General features: G+C 34.2%; 2 protein-coding genes and 1 long non-coding RNA gene across 5 annotated transcripts in view; 2 read left to right on the top strand and 1 right to left on the bottom strand.

The window, feature by feature from the left end:
* The window catches only part of LOC126927581 (A disintegrin and metalloproteinase with thrombospondin motifs 3-like), a 239,304-nt gene that overhangs the window by 177,516 nt on the left and 41,864 nt on the right, over positions 1-19,924 (top strand). The gene's annotated exons all lie outside the window — the stretch shown is intronic.
* On the bottom strand, positions 6-859 carry LOC126927588 (uncharacterized). Of its 3 annotated transcripts, XR_007715669.1 has the most exons (4): positions 797-839; positions 619-668; positions 188-319; positions 6-105 (listed from the first exon to the last, which is right to left on the bottom strand). It is a non-coding gene; the product is annotated as an uncharacterized LOC126927588 (long non-coding RNA). The 3 variants fall into 3 exon arrangements; XR_007715668.1 differs by lacking the exon at positions 619-668 and having other exon boundaries at positions 797-859; XR_007715667.1 differs by lacking the exon at positions 797-839 and having other exon boundaries at positions 619-719.
* On the top strand, positions 15,561-19,630 carry LOC126927580 (uncharacterized). The gene is made up of 3 exons (XM_050743643.1): positions 15,561-15,616; positions 17,743-17,909; positions 18,822-19,630. The coding sequence occupies exons 1-3, from the start codon at positions 15,598-15,600 to the stop codon at positions 19,089-19,091; spliced, it is 456 nt and encodes a 151-aa protein (XP_050599600.1). The 5' UTR covers positions 15,561-15,597; the 3' UTR covers positions 19,092-19,630.

The following is a 19,924-nucleotide window of genomic DNA, read 5'->3' as shown; positions in this document are numbered from 1 at the left end:
TTGACTTTCTGTTTTAATATACTGCGGGCACGAGAAAATATTTGCGCGTGTCCATATTTTCCAATGAACCGTTTTCCTATCAGCTTTTATATTTCAAATCAAATCCTTATAATCGTATGAAAGTACCATTAAATAATACCAAGTTTAATACGTGTATCATGTATTTATATTCATATTATTTAAATACCTTTCGTAGTCACTGTATAACTGCCATCTGTGGATAATACATAATTCTCTATTTATTCCTTCTGTAGCCGATATTCCACGACATGCATTATTTATTGATTTGTACGTGTGTCCACAATAGGTAGATTTCTCTCTATGTGTATTCATAAAAAAAAATTCGTTGGATTCAAATCAGATGATGGACGAGATTATTTTATTGGACACGTTTATTCTATCTATTCTATCGAGGGTTCGATTTAAACGTTCGATTTAAATGTTAAATAAAAAGTACGGTATATCAAGTAAATAGGATTAATTATTGGATCTACGCTTATCAGATATTTTATACTTCTCTCATTAAACATGTACTACAAATTTACGGAGTTTTAGATTACTTCCTTGTAACATTCTCTCTCTCTCTCTCTCTCTATATATATATATACAAATATGTACATATATGTAAGATAGTAATCCGGGGATAATTCAGGGATCTATTCTGTAGTCTGAAAATCGAGTTTTTATTATGGAGTAAATAATAAAATACAAAAATAAACAACAATTAATATGCGTCTATAACAATAAATAATACTTATATAAACGGGAAATAAAAAGTCTTTAGTACAATGTTTACCTGAAAATCGAGAATCGATTTTCAACGTCCTGAGCTACCGATCTTCCTTCTTCAGTCTTTAAAATTTTAAATAACTATTCTGTAACCTTGTCTGTCTCTAATGTAACTCTCTGTCCGTCCGTTCGCGAAAAATTTGCTTCTTAAAATGGTCGTCCATAAAATAAAAGAAGGTCTGTCCGTGAAACACAGCCTGTCGTGCAACCCGTAAAACAAAAAGAATCCCTATCCTACAGGAACTCTAGGGAGTTTACACCGCCCCTCGAATGGGGAGTGAAACAGATTCCCTTCAGATCCCCGATTACCGTTATCCACTTCATATATGGAGTTTGAAATCCTTCTTAGAATTATGAAAGGTCCTTTCCTCATTTCTTCCAGCTTATTTCTATTCATTTTTTTTCCGTTATGGGTGAAGACCATATCACCGATTTTAAATTCGTGTTCTCTTCTTTTTTTATCGTATTTTTGTTTGTTGATTTCGAAATTTCTTGTTGAGTTTTTGAATGCTTCTTCTCTGTCTCTTTTTAGGTTTATCTTATTCTCCATTATTTCCTTAGGGACGATTTCAATCATTTTTCCATTCAGTAAATGATTTGGGGCAAACCCCGTTACACTGTGTCTGGTGTTATTGTTTTCTTCTACGCTTTCTTCTGTGATTTCTGTCCAGTTTCTCTTATTTTTGTCTGAATTACATCTGATCCTGTTTACTAATGTTTGATTTACCCTTTTGTTCAGTCCATTGGAGGATGGGCAGTCTGTCGAGGTGAAAATTAATTTAATGTTCCTTTTCCTCCTATACTCTTGAATTTCTTTGGATGTCATTACTGGGTATCGGTCTGCAAGGATAATTTTTATGGAATCAGTTTCTCCTGTCGAGTCTATAAGTTTTATGATATCTTCTGTGTGTTGTGTTTTCGATGTGGACATAAAAACAACCCTTGAAAAATGATCGATGAGTATGTGCATGTATTTCTTTGGTGAGTTGTTATTGGGTGAAATCGACCTGGGAAATTCAGTGCTTCATAAATCACACAAGGTTGTTTCTTGGGCAGTGGCTCTGGCTTTCTGTCCAATCTTGCGTTACTCCCTTGTGTTTTTTTTCCCTTCGTCTGATATTGCCCCAAGAATCCGATTAACTCATTTGTTGATTGTACTGTTTCTTTATCCATTTTATCTTGAATGTGTATGGGTAATCCAATAACAATTAGATTTATCCCTGTCTCTTCAGAAGTCTTCCTCCTTACTTCCAATATTAATCATTCCTTTTTTATGGCATATTCAGTGAATGAACCTGAAATGTATTTAAAGTTATAAGTGTATCGTACTGCAGACCAACCTTTATTGCCAGAAGCTTTTTGAACTGCCACCTTCCAATTTTCCCAGTTGTATTCTTCATCCTTCAGCAGATTTGCTTGGTACCATTCTGATGCTGTTTTTCCCAAATATTTCTTCAAATTCTTGATCCTTTTTTCATCAGTTTGGATTTCGTATTTTTCGTATTCGGTTTCATACTCATATTAGAGTATGGAAGGGATCCGTATGTGAAATATGAATATTTCATACTCCAATCTGTGGCTTTTTGCCTTCCATCAAATTGTTTTATGACAAAGTCTGTGCCTTCTCTCTCATGCATGTTTTGTTTCTGGAAGATCTCTAATAATGTTTCTGTTTGAAGATTGGGCTTTTCGACTTCGGTCTTTATTTTCCTTGTGGGGATGATCTCCGATTCTTCTAAGTAAATATCTCGAAACACGAAGTTTAAACTTGTACCGATGTATGACGCTGCCGTTGCGTCATCCATCGTGAGTGCAATGTTTCTGTAATGGCTTACCTTGGTTAAGCTGTTTGCGGCTTTCTTCACTATCGATAAACTGAATAATCGCGGACGATGATCTCTTGCTTGATATTCTGGAGGAAAGACATCACATACTTCATCTTCTGGTTTTCTTATGGATTCTTATGCATTCTATTTTCTCCCCCTTGCGTTCTCGTTCATGGCGATACGTAGCTTCACTTCTAACGGCATGGCGTAGTGAAAATCGATTTGTAAGATCGTAATTTGGTGATAATTCAGGGATCGATTCTGTAGTCTGAAAATCGAGTTTTTATTATAAAGTAAATAATAAAATACAAAAATAAACGACAATTAATATGCGTTTATAACAATAAATAACAATAATTATATAAACGGGAAATAACAAGTCTTTAGTACAATGTTTACCTGAAAATTGAGAATCGATTTTCAACGTCCTGAGCTACCGATCTTTCTTCTTCAGTCTTTAAAATCTTAAATAACTATTCCGTAACCTTGTTTGTCTCTGATGTAACTCTCTGTCCGTCCGTTCGGGAAAAACGTGCTTCTTAAAATGGTCGTCCGTAAAACAAGGGAAGATCGGTCTGTCCGTGAAACACAGCCTGTCGTGCTACCCGCGAAACAAAAAGAATCCCTATCCTACATGAAATCTAGGGAGCTTGCATATATATATGTATCCTTTTAAAATTCTAACAAATTATACAGATTCATAAAAATATAGTTAAAGACTTTGTAATATAGTGGTTTTTAAATACACATATATAATTTTTAAATAAATGTTAAATTTCTTCCGACTATTCGTATCACATTACGATTATGCTCTTTTAGTTCTATAGCTTACGAAGTTAGTTTAGAAGTCGAGGCTTACCTCACAGGCTTACACAAAAGTATTGGTTGAAGTTTTCCTATCAAAAAAAAAAAAAAGTAAAAAAAAGGAAAAAGATGTAATCGCTTTAATCCGCAGGTTGTAGTTAACACGTTTGTGTTTCGATTTAAAAGTTAATTCAATTAATCCATAATATCGAAATGTTGCTAACTGTTATTTTATATTTATTTTATATTATTTCATATTCAATCGTTTGATGAATACCGTAGATATCTGATATTTAATCATTTAGATGAATTTCATAGATATGTAATATTTAATCGTTAGATGCGTTCCATCAAAGTTTAATATTCATCTGCCCACGTTCTCTAAGGGAAGATTTGATATAAAATAATTTTCATAACGTTTTAAGACATTTATAAAATGATTACGTAACACTTTATGTTAATTTGGAAATTTAAATAAATTAGAGAATTATCAACACCATTCGTTGTTATAACGATGCTTAATAACTCGGAATACAAACAGCTTTCAAGTAATCGGATAAAATTTATTATGCTGCCAAAATAAAAGTATGATTTATACAAGGTAAAATCTCCTTTGTAAGTAGTGTGATGCTCGCAATGTCAGGCACACGAAGTATACGCGCATATTATATCACGTAATTTCAGCTTTATTCCATCTCTTAATCGCTTGGTTTGAAGAAGCCGTAAGTAACAAGCGAAGCCATAGCGTAAAATAGTTTTATTAAACTTGTAAACAGATATAAGAAATATAGTCGTAGTATCCAACTGCAAGTTCAAATGCGAAAAATAACGTTCGGGAAAATTTGTGACATGGTGAGAAATTTTATACTCATATCCTAAATTGATAACATATATATTATTTGTAGAAAATTATATTTATTTGTATATATGTAAACATAATATCTATTAATGAAAAAGTTAATTAAGAAATATCCTATTATTATTACTATTCGTATCTATTATTTTTCATTTAATAAAAAACTAGTGTACACCAACTCATGTTCATTCTACTGATCTTATTTTTACGGTTCGAAATATATATATCGAATTTCGATTTTCCATCGTGTTTCGCTTATGATTCATAAATATTAATTAGCATGCGATTAATTGGTGTTATAATTCAGAATGTTCGATATTCATTTACATTTATATTACTTTCACGTTATAGTTCAATATTTAACGTTGGTTAAATATTTTATTATTTGAAAGACTTGTGTCTATACTTCATATGCGACAAAAATTGAGAATTATTCACGTTTTTTAATTTAACGATCCTACTTTTATTTCAATTAAATCTCGATTCTTAAACTTTCATTTATTCGCGTCAAAATTAAATCCTAAGCTTCAATCCTACGCTTCCCTATGTAAAAACCTTTTAATCCTTATTTTTCGAATAGTTTGCGAGAATTGATCTTCGCGCAAGAATTAACGCCACTCAAGTACTAATTGATTCCATCTCCAGAGCGCTTAAGTGACATTCGATTGTCGCTTGAGTAGTTCTTATCCTCGCTGTAAAATACGACAGAATTTCGATTCCTCGATCATTAATTACATTATGAGGCTACTTTCTCACGCTTTTCTATTCCACGCCGTGATTCCGCTCGCCTAACTACTCTTTCGTTATAGCGCCGATCAGACTTTCAACAAGGTCACGATTAATCTCGATAATGAAATTTCCATCACTATCGCAATAAAAAAGATTATTCTACGTTAAGCTATATCTTCTTTTTTTAATTGACAGAATGCATCGATACGTTGATCGCCACGTGAATTTTATAGATTTTGGCCAATAGATCGAATAGAAACACAGAGTGTGATTCTACGTGAAAAATAAGAAAGATAGGAAAAACACCTGGTATGATTTATTACAATTAATTTTTTTTCATCCGAGGATCGAAATTGAGGATTTAACCGGTGTACTGAAATTTTTACAAATTTTATTCCACATTTTCCACTCGGTTTTTCACGTAGAATCAGTAATTGCTCGCTTCTGCCGCAATATTTTTCAGCCCATTTACATTATTAAAAGAAACGTTTTACTTTTCCAAGGTATTGTATTACATTCGCGCACTCTTCTCCGACAACGTTACCTAATTCTTCATATCGTCGGAAATTCCTTGGCCCATTATTCGCGTTTCATTCGTTGGAAACTTGCGTTAATTTGTTCGCCAACTGGAAGTTGCATAAGTCCGTCGATTTTTATCTCCACGAACTGTTAGAATAGGATAAAATTTTGTTGCCATAAATTGTATTTAACGCGGAGTTATCAACCACGAGCTATTGTATAAAGCTTATTACTTATTGTATAGAACTTTTACTATATCGTAGATCAATAACGTACTAAGATTATGAAAAATAATTTCACGTGGCTGAGATACGACGGAGATTCGGAAGATTTTGGAGATTTATGCTCGTAATATTAAGACTTATGTACGCGACTCGAATATTTATGTATTCTCCTTCAATATCCTTAATCCTTTCGATATGACCTATAAAATTTACAAATTGCCATTTTAACACAATTCAAATATAATTCACGTGGACTACACGCGAACGATGTGGTTTCGAATTTATTAACTAAGCGTTATACTTCCTCAATGTGGACATTACTTATGTACATGGAATGTACGATTATAGTTAGAAACGTGGCTGAAAATACAGATTTGTTAATGCTATAAGTTACAGTTGCACAATGATGAGTCATAGCAGAAGAGATTACCATAACTTCGAATATAACTTTTATCGTTACAATTCTATGTTAACGTTGTATTTGCATCTGACAGTTTGTTGAATTGCGTAATATCACGAAGATGGCGAACTAAGTTTAACTTGGTTTAAGAATATAAGTTTAACGATAAGTGAAATCTACCAGTTTCTTCTCTTTTTTCTTCTTTTTTTCTTTTTATTTTGCTTATTTCCTTATTTCGTGAGTTTCGTATAATTCTTATCTATCCAGGAATAATTTAAATGTAGAAAACAATTCAACGAAATGAGAAATATACGTTTGTTTCATGTGCGATTAAAAAATTGCATCCGACGAATTTAATATATCAATTAATAAGTATTATATTTGTTTGGAATGTTATTTCTGCAAAATTGTTTAGAATTGTTCTTTGGATATTTAATAATACGTATCTTGTAAGTTAACGAAGATACTCGTGATTTGTTGTTGTTTTTTTTTTTTATTCATTAATGTAATGAATAAAACTTTTACATACTGCTGTGTCCGCTAAAATAAATTCAGATATTATGGAGGTTTCAAATACGTAACGACAAGAAGATATTGTGCCTGGAAAATAGTAGTAAATGTTGAATATGTCGATGTTAAAACGTCTTTAATATATTCGGTATAAATATATCGAATTTAATTTATTTTCAAATTACATTATTATTTAATGCTCGCGATTAACAACCATTTCCAATTACATATTTAATGATGCATCTATTATCAGAACTTATTAAAACATCGCATCTCATCGAAGATCACGTTATTCTGTGATTGTTTCGTACTCGCTACGTTTTATGTACGTACACGTAATGAGAATTAAAATTTATCGAAGGAGGAGCTGCGGTCTGCGAATAATTTTTTAACAAAAGCGAAAAAAAGAATCGTGTTAAATCTAACTAAGTATCTCTGTCTGTTGTTACAAATATTACGTTAAAATTGTGTACGAGACGAATAAATCGTAGAGAAATGGGGAATCGAAGAGGCAATTATGGCATAGAAATTAACAGGAAAAAATAATCTTATCTGTTAATTTTTATAGGATAGTTTGCTTTTTAATTTTTATCTATAGGCATAAGAGTAACCATTAGAAATACTTATAGAAATTTAATGGAATTTTCTGTTAAAATTACATCTACCTTGATTGAAGGAAATTTTAATTAATTTCATTCTTAAAACTCAACGAATCAAAGTAAATGCTTAACATTCGTCATACATTAATTGAATTCGCTAAAATTGATGTACCAAATACATTTCACCATGATGAAAATGTTTTAACGTTTGCATCGGTATAATAGCGTTTGTACTGGTGTATTTATCGATGATATGTTTACTTGAAATACGTGAAAACAAAGTATAGCTACAACAGACTGTGTAAAAACAGAATGTAAATTATTGAACGTACTTTCGTACTGTGACGATAAATCGTGGGGATTGTTAATGAATTATTATGCACTCGGTAATAAAATACGCTTGCAAAATACAACATCTTTTTGCATGGAAGCTTTGATATTAATATTAAATATGCAAACAGGATATACAGCGTGATGAAGGCTATTCATTTAGTTTGCTTATTACTTTATAGAATGTTATAAACGTTAACTTCATATAGTTTAAGAAAATTATCACGGAATACACGTCACGTTGCACATGGAACATTTGCGGTGACATTTCAAAGGCTGATTAACAGAATGTTATTATTGTGCCGTAGAGAAATACGATTAGTGCGCGGAATTTACTCGAAACTATAGTAGAAAAATGGTAATACGGCGTTTATTTAATTAGAATTTCATTTTACGTTTTAATCATTCTTAAGCAACCTTCCTCTTCTATATTTGTAAAAGAGGAAACGAACACCTCGCTTTTTTTCTTCTGGTAACTTCAATCTTGTAATTTTGCTAATAACTTAACGTTATAATAACTAAGATTAATATATTGTATAATAAAAATCCGTAATTCTTTCGAAGATTGACGTTATGTAAGGGTAAAGCTGTAAGTAAACGTTGGTTTATAGATATGAACGTTAACGGTATAGCAAACGTTTATTAAAGTAATAACGCAAATAATAAATGAAACATTTCCTTAAAAATGAAAGCATGCGTTGATCGAATGCAGTTGATTGTTACGTTTGACAGCCTATAAAATTTTTCTGAGAGTCGTGTTAAATAATGAACGTAAAAAATATTACTTTTTGCATGATTTATCATTAAACATGTTTGTTTAATAGAGCGAGTAAAACAGTCCCGGAAGGATTTGAGTTCTCATCGACCCTTTTTTCCCAGAAATTACGCTCTTGGTGCAACAATTTCAACAATTTTCAGCAGTTGCCAAAATTATTTTAATACAACTTTCAGCTGAAAAATTGTAAGAAATTGTTAGAATTTAATATTAGGAAAAAACGTAATATCGATGTTAAAAGAATTTATAAAGCGACACAGAAAGGACTTATTAATTTCTCGAAGGCAATTGAAAAGAAAAGCATGTTTCTGTTTTTGGGAAGCTTTTAAAGTCAGGTGTTCCATATTAAGTGCAATTAACTTGCAAATATTTATATTTGCGCAGTTCCTTCATTTTGAAATATTCGCAAAATTTGCTGCATATTTCGTGTTCGTTCCATCTTCCGAAATGAAAATAAAAATTTTTATTCAATGTCTGAATATATTTCATTATATTCCATCTTTCTCATGATTGAAAGTTTCTTCTTCTTTTTAATAATTATATCGTAGCAAATACACAAAGATATTCATATTCATACACAAAGATATAGATATTCATACACACAAATCATAAGATATTCATACACAAACATATTCAAGATATATATAGATAAGATTTATTTCATCCTCTACGTTTCCTAAACGTTTCATGGACTTTTGCATTTTTTAAATTCCCACAAATGCACGAACATCCGCGATCTAATAATCTAACGATGAGTCCGCTATTTCGGAAGATATTTCTATATTTTGGGTAAATCGTTGCTTTGTAATATTTGACATAAGAGAAGCTCGTTAACGAACGCGTAACGTCAGATATCCACGTTTACCGCGACTCTTTCAGGAGAAGAACTTTGCAGCTAGGAGAGTTTTAAGGAACTTTTAATTTAGAAGAATTTTAAAGAACGACCGTAACATGTATATTCCGACGCAAATGTCGTTCCTGATAGGAGAATCACACAGTCGAGTTCAGCAATCGAATCGATGTTCAACAGATGCGAGGGCAGAAGCAGACGAAGAATAAAGAGAGAATAAACACGCACTCGTTAAATCAGCGCAACGAGTAAAGTAGATCTAGCCATTATTCCGTTCTGAAAAGAAAGACGAATGGAAGAGGAAAGGAAGGTTCAAAAGAGCATCGTTCGCTTTGATTATTGACACACGCTCACGCTAATAACGGTCATTGAAAGGCGAACGGAGAATGAGAATTATTGAAACTTGGAAATATCGAAAGCTTGAAGCTTCGCTAATTAAGAGAAGTCAACTGTCATAAACATCGATGAAGATCCTATCGACGGAAAGTTAGGAAATTTAATCTTTTCCCTTTACTTTTGACTCGAACGCGAACAGTTTGATCTGTTTCTCGTTTGAGGAACGACCTAACGAGTATACAGAGTCTTTCGCGTACATTACTCGTCGGAAGTTTCGAGTCATTGCGCGTTTCATCAAATTTTGCAGAATTTAAAGAATCGAAGACTTCGCTTTGATAAATTTTTAATTAAAGAAACGTATAGTCGAGTGCAAGCGATTATTGCTGATAACTGTAACATTTATTTTAGTAACGAAATTGACAGGAGATTTGGCATAGATAATACAGGAAAAGTATTTTAAGCTTTCCATATACGAGGGAGAAAAAGTTTAATTATTTATATCGTAAAGTGGCGTCAGGGAAAACCGGTGTCTTATTTCCTGAATCTGAGTCTTCTATCGAGTAAACGTTCCTCTTTAATAAAATCTATAACGTGTTAGAACGATACAACAATTTTAGTTATTCCGTAGAGTATTACGACAACAGTCTTAGACCATTTGCATGATGATCAGGATCTCATGGTCAAGCAGAGAAGTAAGTGTCACAGTGTAAAAGAAAAATAGTATCGGTGCATGACGTAGGGATGATGTACGGTGGTAAAGCGAAAGCTGAAGGACATTCGAATAAAAAGAAATAATAAAAAGAAAATAGTTATCGGTTATACAATGTGAACAAAATTACGTACGTGTTTAGAGCAACGACGTTGCCTACTACAGTTGTACGGTAACGAGCCTTTAGAATTTAAAGCCTGGATATTACTCTCGCGATGCTCGTCGATTATACGATGGACATTTTTCTAATAGTTTACAGTAAAAATATTCCTACGTCCAATAGATTGAATTTCAAGTTGAAAAATAATATTAGAAAAGACTGAAAACTTCACGATTCCTAGGATTACGTGTAACATTGCGTCTGCGGAGCCAGAAAATTGATCCACCGATTGGTCTCAAAGGAAAGTTATTTATAAGTCAAAGAGTATCGTATTGCATCGTTCTTTCTTTATTCGAAGCACTCGGGAACGTTCGCTGTAAACATTTCCATTGTATCGCGATCAACGAAGAATGATTCGTTTCGTAACTATAATCGCATTTTCATCCATAATGGACAAGACGAAACAAAGCGAAAGGAAAGTTGTACGTTCTCAATTACTCCTATACGGAACAAAGATCAGAAGTTATAAGTTATAGTCATAAGGGGCGACTTAATTGAAAATTACTTGACATCACGCGTTGCTCGAGAGCGAAGTTACGCGGATGTTTATATCGTCTGGGAGTCCCAGAGCAGCAGTTAAGGGTTAATATCGAGAGCGCAGCGATGGTAAACGTTATAATAATACAAAGTTCCGATATTCTCTAACTCTAACCATTCTACAAATTTCATCTTTAAACAGTATCGTGATCTGGTCCTGGTTTAACCAATTGGCTGTTTTCCACGAGTATACTCGTCACGAAGAGATGGCAGTATTTTACGTTACGACGAGCCCCGTCAGTACTAAATTGAAAAATAAAACAGTCGTTTCGTAACAACTTAATTCTATATTATAACAGCCACCCGTACTCCGTGTTCGACGAGTATACTCGCCATCGCTTACTGTTCGCGACACACTTTTAGGTACACGCTTTTCAAAGAGGTCGCAACCGCTAACTGCTAAACTTTTTTATTCTGACATTGAAATTTAACAAGAATAAATCAATATCAGCGGCAATTTCAGTTCTATCCTTGGCACGTAAATACAATATAATTTACCTTTAACGAAAATGAATGCAATTATTCGTAATTATTCGCGATACTATTTACTTATATATTTTCCTATGTTGTCTTACGTATCTGTTATTTGTAATAGATGAGATCGAACGAGAAATATTAGAGGATCAGCAGCAGGGTTAATTTATCAGTGTAAAAATATGCGCAAACTTCCACGATCCAGTTATAACACGCGATATAATTCGCTATTTGCTTAGCTCGCTTCGCCAACTGCCAGCCTCGCTATCTTTGTCCATGAGGATCTATTAAGAGTATCATTTTAATTACACGTTGGTCGATCGAACGGCCAACGAGAAACGCGGCCGACAATTTTGATTAAATAGCCGCTAGCGTTACCGAGAACACGGCTCGTGTAAAACAATTTCGTCAGACAATTTTGGTTATCGGATTTGTTCGGCGAGACGCGGAAACAAACCGGCTTTCACCTCGTCAAAGGCTACGTTTCACGCGAAACTCGCGCCAGTTACAGCGTTAACTTCCTTTGTAGTATTCATGGTGAAATCGCCAATTCATTTCCACCGTCTAACGAGAAAGACGAAACGGACGTATTCTCGGTGAACGCTTCCCTTTCGCGTCTCTCCCGTTCTTCGCATCGCTCTGCTTCAACGCAGTACAACCAGCCAGCTCTCTCGTTCGACAGCTGACAAATTGCCTGCGTAACTTGTTTGCCGCGACCGCGAGAACTATGTTTTAAGTCGAATGATCGTCAGATGTTACGAACAATTGGAAATTATCTTCATTTCCCATATCGCTGGCCGATGCTCACGATCTGTTCAGTTTGGAAAACATGGAACAGCTCGCTGGACGATTAGTTTGAATTTTACGGAATCGCGTTTGAGGTGGAATATGCCGAGATCGTTGATGTTCGACTGCTCCCACGAATACTCTGGTGTCTGTACGTTTTATCAGTCGAACCTAACATTTCTCAGTGACGGATAAGTTTCTTTTTAAAAAATCTACACATTCTTTTCTCTGTTCGATAGAATAGAATTCCGATAAATAAGAATTTGGTATGAAACTAACAACGTTCCAGTCGTACAGAAAGAAAATAGAATTTAATTAAAAAGGTGGGAGGTGGTGTAAGAATCGGCGATAGAATTCATCAAGAGTACGTGACGTTGGAAAAGCTACAGTCACAGATGTTAGAAAATGGAAACGTGATATTGAGAATTATGTAAAGCACGTGGATTGCTCGAATGATGGGGTAACTGTGGGGAAACCTTAAATACACTAATGTAATGGGATGGTTTCGTTGTGATAAAGACGATAATAACGACGATTTTATACAAATGGAAACAGCCAGCTAAAACGATAATGGAGAGGCACTTTCCCATGCCGAAGCACCCATGCCATTCGAAAAAGGGGCTTCGATCGTATAAAATTCACCGCGCAAAAGCTCCCAGGTACAGAGAAAATGTAATTTTACGCAGTTATTAAATTTACGCAGTTATTTCTACCGAAAGAATCGTGTGACGTGGTGCTTAAAAAGATATGGAATGTATAAATATTCAAAAAATCAATTTTATAAAATTAAATCTATCGATCCATTAATAGGATTAAAAGAAAGGAATACATCCGAAATGTACACAAAATTGAAGGAAAGGAAGATTTGTATAAAAATTGTAATAATACGATGCAGCAATTTCACGATACCATTTAATTAAAGTGGGTGTATATTTTTTTGAGAGCATCCTCTGTACATCAGAAATATATTACGAAATAGAAATATGTTATTACTGGTTTTCCGATGAGAATCCGAAGTGTATCAAACATTTAATCGGCGTAGATATTTATCGACGCAACAGTTGCAATTTCACAGATACAAATATCTTGCGAGTTCTCTCATCGTCGTAATTTGTATCTCCTTTATATACATCGTCTGTCTGAATATTCTTTCTAATATTCTAATTGGACTGTAGATTTTGATGCAAATTCATATTTTTGAGAATATGATTGAAAAAAAAAAGAGAAGTAAAGAGTATTTTGTATATTTTATATTTTCTTTCGTATCACGTGCATTTTGTACAATTTTATTGAAATTGGATTACAAGAGCCAAGCAAATCGAACATCAAACGGACTACGCGCCGTGTGTTACTTTATAGGAAAATCACGACAATGTCTGTAACATTCGTAGTATTTTACGATCCTATCTACGATAGCAATTAAAAGTTCATCAAACAGATGATTACATCACGTACAAGCCATTTGAAAGTCAAATTGTTCCATTTTCCGAAAATTTATTCTTTCTAACTTTTTAAGGGTATTGTACATCGTGGCTTATTAACATACTAAATAATAATTGACTGTTCGAATAGTTTGATGATTTTTGGAAAGTACGTGTCCCTGGTAAATATAACTTCTATGCACACTTCCAAATCCGTTTGAAATTTCACCGATACGATCAAGTTAGGCGTGTCTCGCTACAGTGCTGCAATGATCATTTCGAAATGCTTCGTATATCATATACGCAAAAAGTTTCCAGCAACGTTGAAACAGCTTCGCGAGCCACGTGTAATTTATTTATAAAAGATTTTTGCAACTGTCGAGACATCTTGGTATCTGTTAATAATCGTTGAGATATCATTGCAATCAAGTAATTGCACTGTATCATACGCGATAACGAAGTTACTCGATTATTCGAATGGTATGTACTGGGATTAGTTTCGATGGATGTTTGAATGATGACGGAATATTTGGCCAGCATAAGGACTGATCCCTTCCATATCGATCGCGTTTATCGATATTTGATAAAGAGGTCGTTTGCAAATTACATTTACCGTCTACTGTTGCTCACGAAATTATTCCAACTCTGATACGTGCTTCTTTATAAATATATCGCGTGTGTACGTGTATGTTACATATTATATTACATATCGCATATTACATATTATATTGTATTTTAAGTAACAAGATATTTAGTGCGAGTGTATATTTCGCAGAGATTCCAAAAGTGATTAAACAGTCAATTATCCATCACATCGATGCATCTCAATGTTCAATGGGACAGTATTTCGCGTCTATAACATGTTGAAGATAGCTCTTTATGGTGTATCTCGTGGAGGAAATTAATTTCACGAAATTAATTAAACAGTCAATTATCTGTTGTACCGATACGTCTTGATATTCAATGGAATAATTTTTGATATTTATTGTACGCTCAAAATACCTATCTATACTATGTACTATTTTTCCCCCCAAATATTCGCCACAACTATTTTCTGCCTTTTACATTTGCACTTTCAGGATGATTTCAAATTCTACCAATGTGATCTGGATAGTCGTGTTTCGTTACAAAACGAACAAAATCCCGAAGTCTCGTGTAACGGGCTATAGGAGGCGTTGGTGCGTTCTTTAAAACAGAATAACTTTTCAAAAATTGAGTCAAACAATTTGTTTCTTTCCTTTTTTCTTTTTTTTTTTTTTTTTTTTACGAGTTAGAAGAATTGGAAAGATTAACAATAGGTGACGTGTAAAGAAATGTTGAAAGAAGTACAATTAGTCGGAATAACGAAGAAGAAAGTAAAGGTAGCTTTTTACAACTTTTCTAGCTGGACCTGTAACGAAGATTTAAATAACACATTTCGAAGATTTCCTCTAACTCGTCGAGCAAAATTCAAATGGTTCGGTCCACAGTTGCAGACGAGTTATTTCGTTCGAATGAACGTACGAAACGAAAGATATTTTTACGGCGAGTGTCGGACTATTTTAGCTTTCGAGGCATTGTAAGTTGAATTTTAGTTGCGGTGTCGACAAATCATTGATTCAGTGACAGTGAATTTTCTTTTTTCTGGGTGTGATGCGAATGCGCAGAAACTTTGACGTCAAACGTTCCCGCTGAACGAACAGGACCTTCCGGCTGCCATGGATATTGATTTTCCTTGGGCTTCAAGGTTTCTGGAGCAGCTGTACCCATCCAGCGCAGACTCCGGCTATTCTCAATATGGCTGCCTATTGTACCCAAATCCGCTCGTTTTGCGTCGCAACGCGCTCGCCGCCATACACCAGCATGCGATCAATGCGCCAATGACATCAGCCGAATTTATTTTCGAATGTGACGCGCTAGACGTTATCAACATGGCCGATACATGTACCCTGTCACGTACTTCCTGATCGTCGTGTCTATCTCCATGGTCGTAAGCATCAATGGTAAGCCTCGCATTTCACTCGCTTTGTCGGGCTGCTTAAACCTTCGCCTCTTTAATTCGACGCGTTTCTCACACGTTTCGCCACGAATCAAATTACATTTTTCTGAAATTAAAAATTCGTCGATACGCGTTGTCCATCTTCGGTATTTGCGAGAGAAGAAAACGATTCTTGCGCCTTATTCGTCACGCCGATTTTCACGTCGATACGATCGGAATACCAAAGTTGATCGACTCGACAATGTATTGACCAGTTAGCCGTTGCGACTAATGCGACTAAAATGCGTTAGAAAGGACAGAACAACTACTTTGTTCACGCTGTATTATAGTTTTTTCATAATAATTATTTATATCTCTTCATTTGTTCGTTTTACCTGGTCCTGGCTTCCAAATGGTTGAAACGTCTTCAAATTTACGAATATATTTTAGTTTTCGCTGAAATTGCAGTTTAAACAGCAAAAACTGCTTTTTACGCGTGACGAGTATACTCGTCAAGAGTAGGTAACTGGTTAAGACGGAAGATAATTTGCCAGGATAGACAATGGCGGTATTTCGTCTTTGAGAATTTTTAATTTGAGGAATTTTTCTTTCAACAAAGAGCGTTTCTGTAATGGAAAATGGAAGTTTCTGTTTCTTCCCATTTTTCTCTTTCTTTCTCGAGGTTCCTTTCAGTTACATGGCCCTATTTGTTTTACGAGCAAGTTGCGTTTTAGGAGCGTGTTTCGTTGAGGGAGTTTTCACTAGATGTCTGAAGGAACGATGTTTCGTCTATTTATAGCGAAGATCTTTCTCTACATATAAACTGCATATAGAGGAAAGTGCACCTGTTGAAGCCTTCACTCGTAGGTGTTAGCCATTTGTGTTACGAATCGTGTAAACAACGATCATCGTACACGGTGCATTTAATTGACTTTTCTTCCGTGATAAGCTTCGCGATGAATTCTCATTTCGAGGCTACCTTTTTCATTTACCGTCTTGCCTATGTTTCCTATGTATAAAATAAATAATTCATACTGAATACATCTATTTCTATTTTCTCTTTTTCTTTAGATAAGAAGAATATTACAATCAACTTTCACAGAGAATTTTTAACATTAGACCGTCCCAAAAGTGTCTTTTATCTTATAAGGAAATAATAGACGCACAACATTTTTTGTTTTAAATTATTTTATTGAATTACGTTTAATCCATCTTATTCTATTGGAACCAGATGTGAAATAAAACAGTATAATTTTTAACTTCATGAAATATACATAGAATATTTCGTGGATATCGAATCTGCAGTCTTGAGTAGATCCAATTGTCGTGTAGATGCAAACGTAGTCGTATACCGTCTGTTTAGTCTTCGGAGATGATCGAATCTGTTAAGAAGCTGAAACTCTAGAGGATTGGTACGATTGATCAAACTTGCGTGGAAGCGTTTTTCCGAACTTGGAAATATCTTTCATAACTGTAGGTATTTTTAAGTACCCGTGTATGATTTCGTTGATTACCTGCCAATGGATAAGGAATACGTTTGCTGCTCTCGGAATACGTTTAATTGAAATAAATCGAAATAAATTTTTCGTAATTTCCGGATACGTTTACGATATTTTGCTTGCCAAGTCTTACCGTCGGACGTATCGCAAGAACAGCAGGAAAATTTGGCGAAATATCGTTAGAGACGCTATTCGACGGAAAAGCTAAACATCCGAAGAATTCCGTTCTAAATAAGAAACCTAAACCGATGTTTCACCTTATTAGACGATTTCCTCGATGATATCCCTTTCCGCAATCTTCCTAGCAATCTTGTCAACGAACGCGACGAAATTTCATCTTACGCATATCGCCGATGTGTCTGTAAATGTCAAGACTAATATCTATTTATTTGTACAAAAATGTACAAAAATCTGACGTTAATGAAAGCACGACACATTTGTTTGAAAAATGAAAGAAAGGAAGAAGTAGAAGGAAGTAATTTCTAAGAAATAAAAGAGAGAAAGATGCGAAGCATTAAAAAGTAGACAACGATTTGCCCAACGTCTTACGTCCGATTCCTACGTCGATTTTAATAATCTTTAGAAATCTAGGATAAATCACGATTTCTATTAATTAATACGTATTTGTCGGTTGATTGTGTCCGATGATCAGGCCAACTGTTAACTACGGAACATCGAACTCACGCAGCGTCGGAACGAGCAAACGATTTATGGTGTCATCAGTGTGATACAATGGAAGATGGAGAGAGATGCGCCAATCTGACCGGAAACTTCACCACTTTCGGGCACAAGTGCACTGGTGATAAAAGGACCTGTATGGTAATGACAAATGATAACAGCGATTCAAACGCTTGTTGATTATACACAGGTCACGCACGTGTTTCAGCAGATGTTTGATATTTTGCTTTGATCGCGTGCTTTTAAAGCAAACAGAATATAGCAAACAGCTAGCTAAAAGCGATATTAGTTATCGTCAACAAGAGAGCGAGAGAAAGCTGTTCAAGATAGAGCCACAGTTTCATTTCGTTCATAACGCGATTTTAGTGTTTGGAAATGTTCAATATAGTCGATCAATTCAGTTTCATAATAATTACGTACTTTATTGAAATTGAATCCGCTTTATAGGAACATATGTACATGGTGTACACATTTGAGGGAATATGCAAATGCAATTTTTTATTTGTTCTTCTTATTTATTGGTAATCAACAATGATATTGGATATGATATAATTGTACAGTTTGCACATACACGGCAAAAATTTTACGAAATCCGTAATCGATATTAACCGACCGAATTAACCATGAACGAGCCGTATTCTCTGGAAATGATGCGAGATATTCTGGAAAATTGATATTCCCTTGACTAAAAATATGTTACGTTCACACTCACTCGTGTTCGTTACAAGTTCCAATGTGAAATGTCATACAGAGTGAAACAAGGAATTGTTGCAAATATTAATTTAATTTTAGTATCAAGAATCATTCTACGTACATGTAGAATTCTTTCTCATCTTTTCTTTTCAGTCTTCTTTTTTCTCTTTTCGCTCGATACTATCAAGTTCGTGGTTTAATGCCGCCCAAAATGAGCTCGTACTCGGACAAAATTAAAAGAAATACTATATTTTAGCGTACGAGTGTCTCTTGCGATCCGCTAGGACATGTCATATAACGAACATCGTGAAAGTTTAAAATCTGCAAATATTCCTTTCACGTTTGCTTCTTTCTCTTCAGGTAAAGCGATTTTCTTACACTACCAGCACCGAAGATTCAACGTCTAGTCCACAAACTTGGTCGGTGGAGAGAAAGTGTACTAACAAATGCGACTCCGGATGTATAGTGGTCGGTGAACGAACAAAACTCTTCGCTTGCACCACTTGCTGCGAGAAATCGTTTTGCAATATCGGTACCGGTGATGCGAACGATCTGACGATAAGAGGGATCGATCTGTTTCTAGCTTTAGTATTACAAATTACATTAACAATTATCATGTATCCGTCCTGACATTGCAGACGAAGTAACACACGATCGTGAATCATTTTAGTCGCCGATGAGAATAATTGGTTCTATTAACGCGTTTATACGTACATTGTAACATACACTGTAATATTACACAACAACACGATACATAAGATTTATCGCATTACCAATGAAAATGCTGTTTTCATTTTATAAATGTGTACATGGAGTTTCATTCCTTATATGTTTCATAATAATATTACGATGAATATTGATTAATAAGTCAATAAAATTACGACGATATCGATAATACGAAGCTCAGAAATAAGAAAATAATAATGATGTTCTCGTTCTAATGATGTCGATAAATCAAAGAACAATTGATAATGTAAAAAGGGGATGTTCTTAAGAATACGATGCTCATAATTATAATAATTACAAATACAATCAAATCTACGAGAATGAGATTTAAAACACTGCTAAGTTATTACTCGATCGTTCAACGAACCAATGTAATTTAAATTGTAAATTTTAGAAAAATTGTTATAGCAATACACTACCAATAAATTGTATAAAGTAACAAACTTTTCTAAAAAAAAAAAAAACTCATTAAAACTCTCGATATAATAATAAATACTTTTTATCGATTTCCATTTTTCCATTATCCTCTACTTAATTCCCAAGGATGTCAATGAGAAACATATTAGGTTGTTCCAAAAGTCTCTGTCTGTTTTATAAGAAAATAATAGATGCACAACATTTTTTCTTTTACATTATTTTATTGAATTTTGTATGATCCGTTTTCTACTAATAGAACAAAATGGATCATAATGTAAAACAAAAAATGATGTGCATCTGTCACTTCCTTATAAAACGAA

The sequence above is a fragment of the Bombus affinis genome, unplaced genomic scaffold (assembly GCF_024516045.1).
Source record: "Bombus affinis isolate iyBomAffi1 unplaced genomic scaffold, iyBomAffi1.2 ctg00000160.1, whole genome shotgun sequence".
Classification (NCBI taxonomy): domain Eukaryota; kingdom Metazoa; phylum Arthropoda; class Insecta; order Hymenoptera; family Apidae; genus Bombus; species Bombus affinis.
This window is presented reverse-complemented; position numbering and strand designations above follow the sequence as displayed.

Excerpts from the sequence above, each read along its gene's own strand:
- LOC126927580 (XM_050743643.1), top strand. Across the intron at positions 17,910-18,821 it reads GTGATAAAAGGACCTGTATG|GTAAAGCGATTTTCTTACAC; the intron begins GTAATGACAAAT and ends CTTTCTCTTCAG.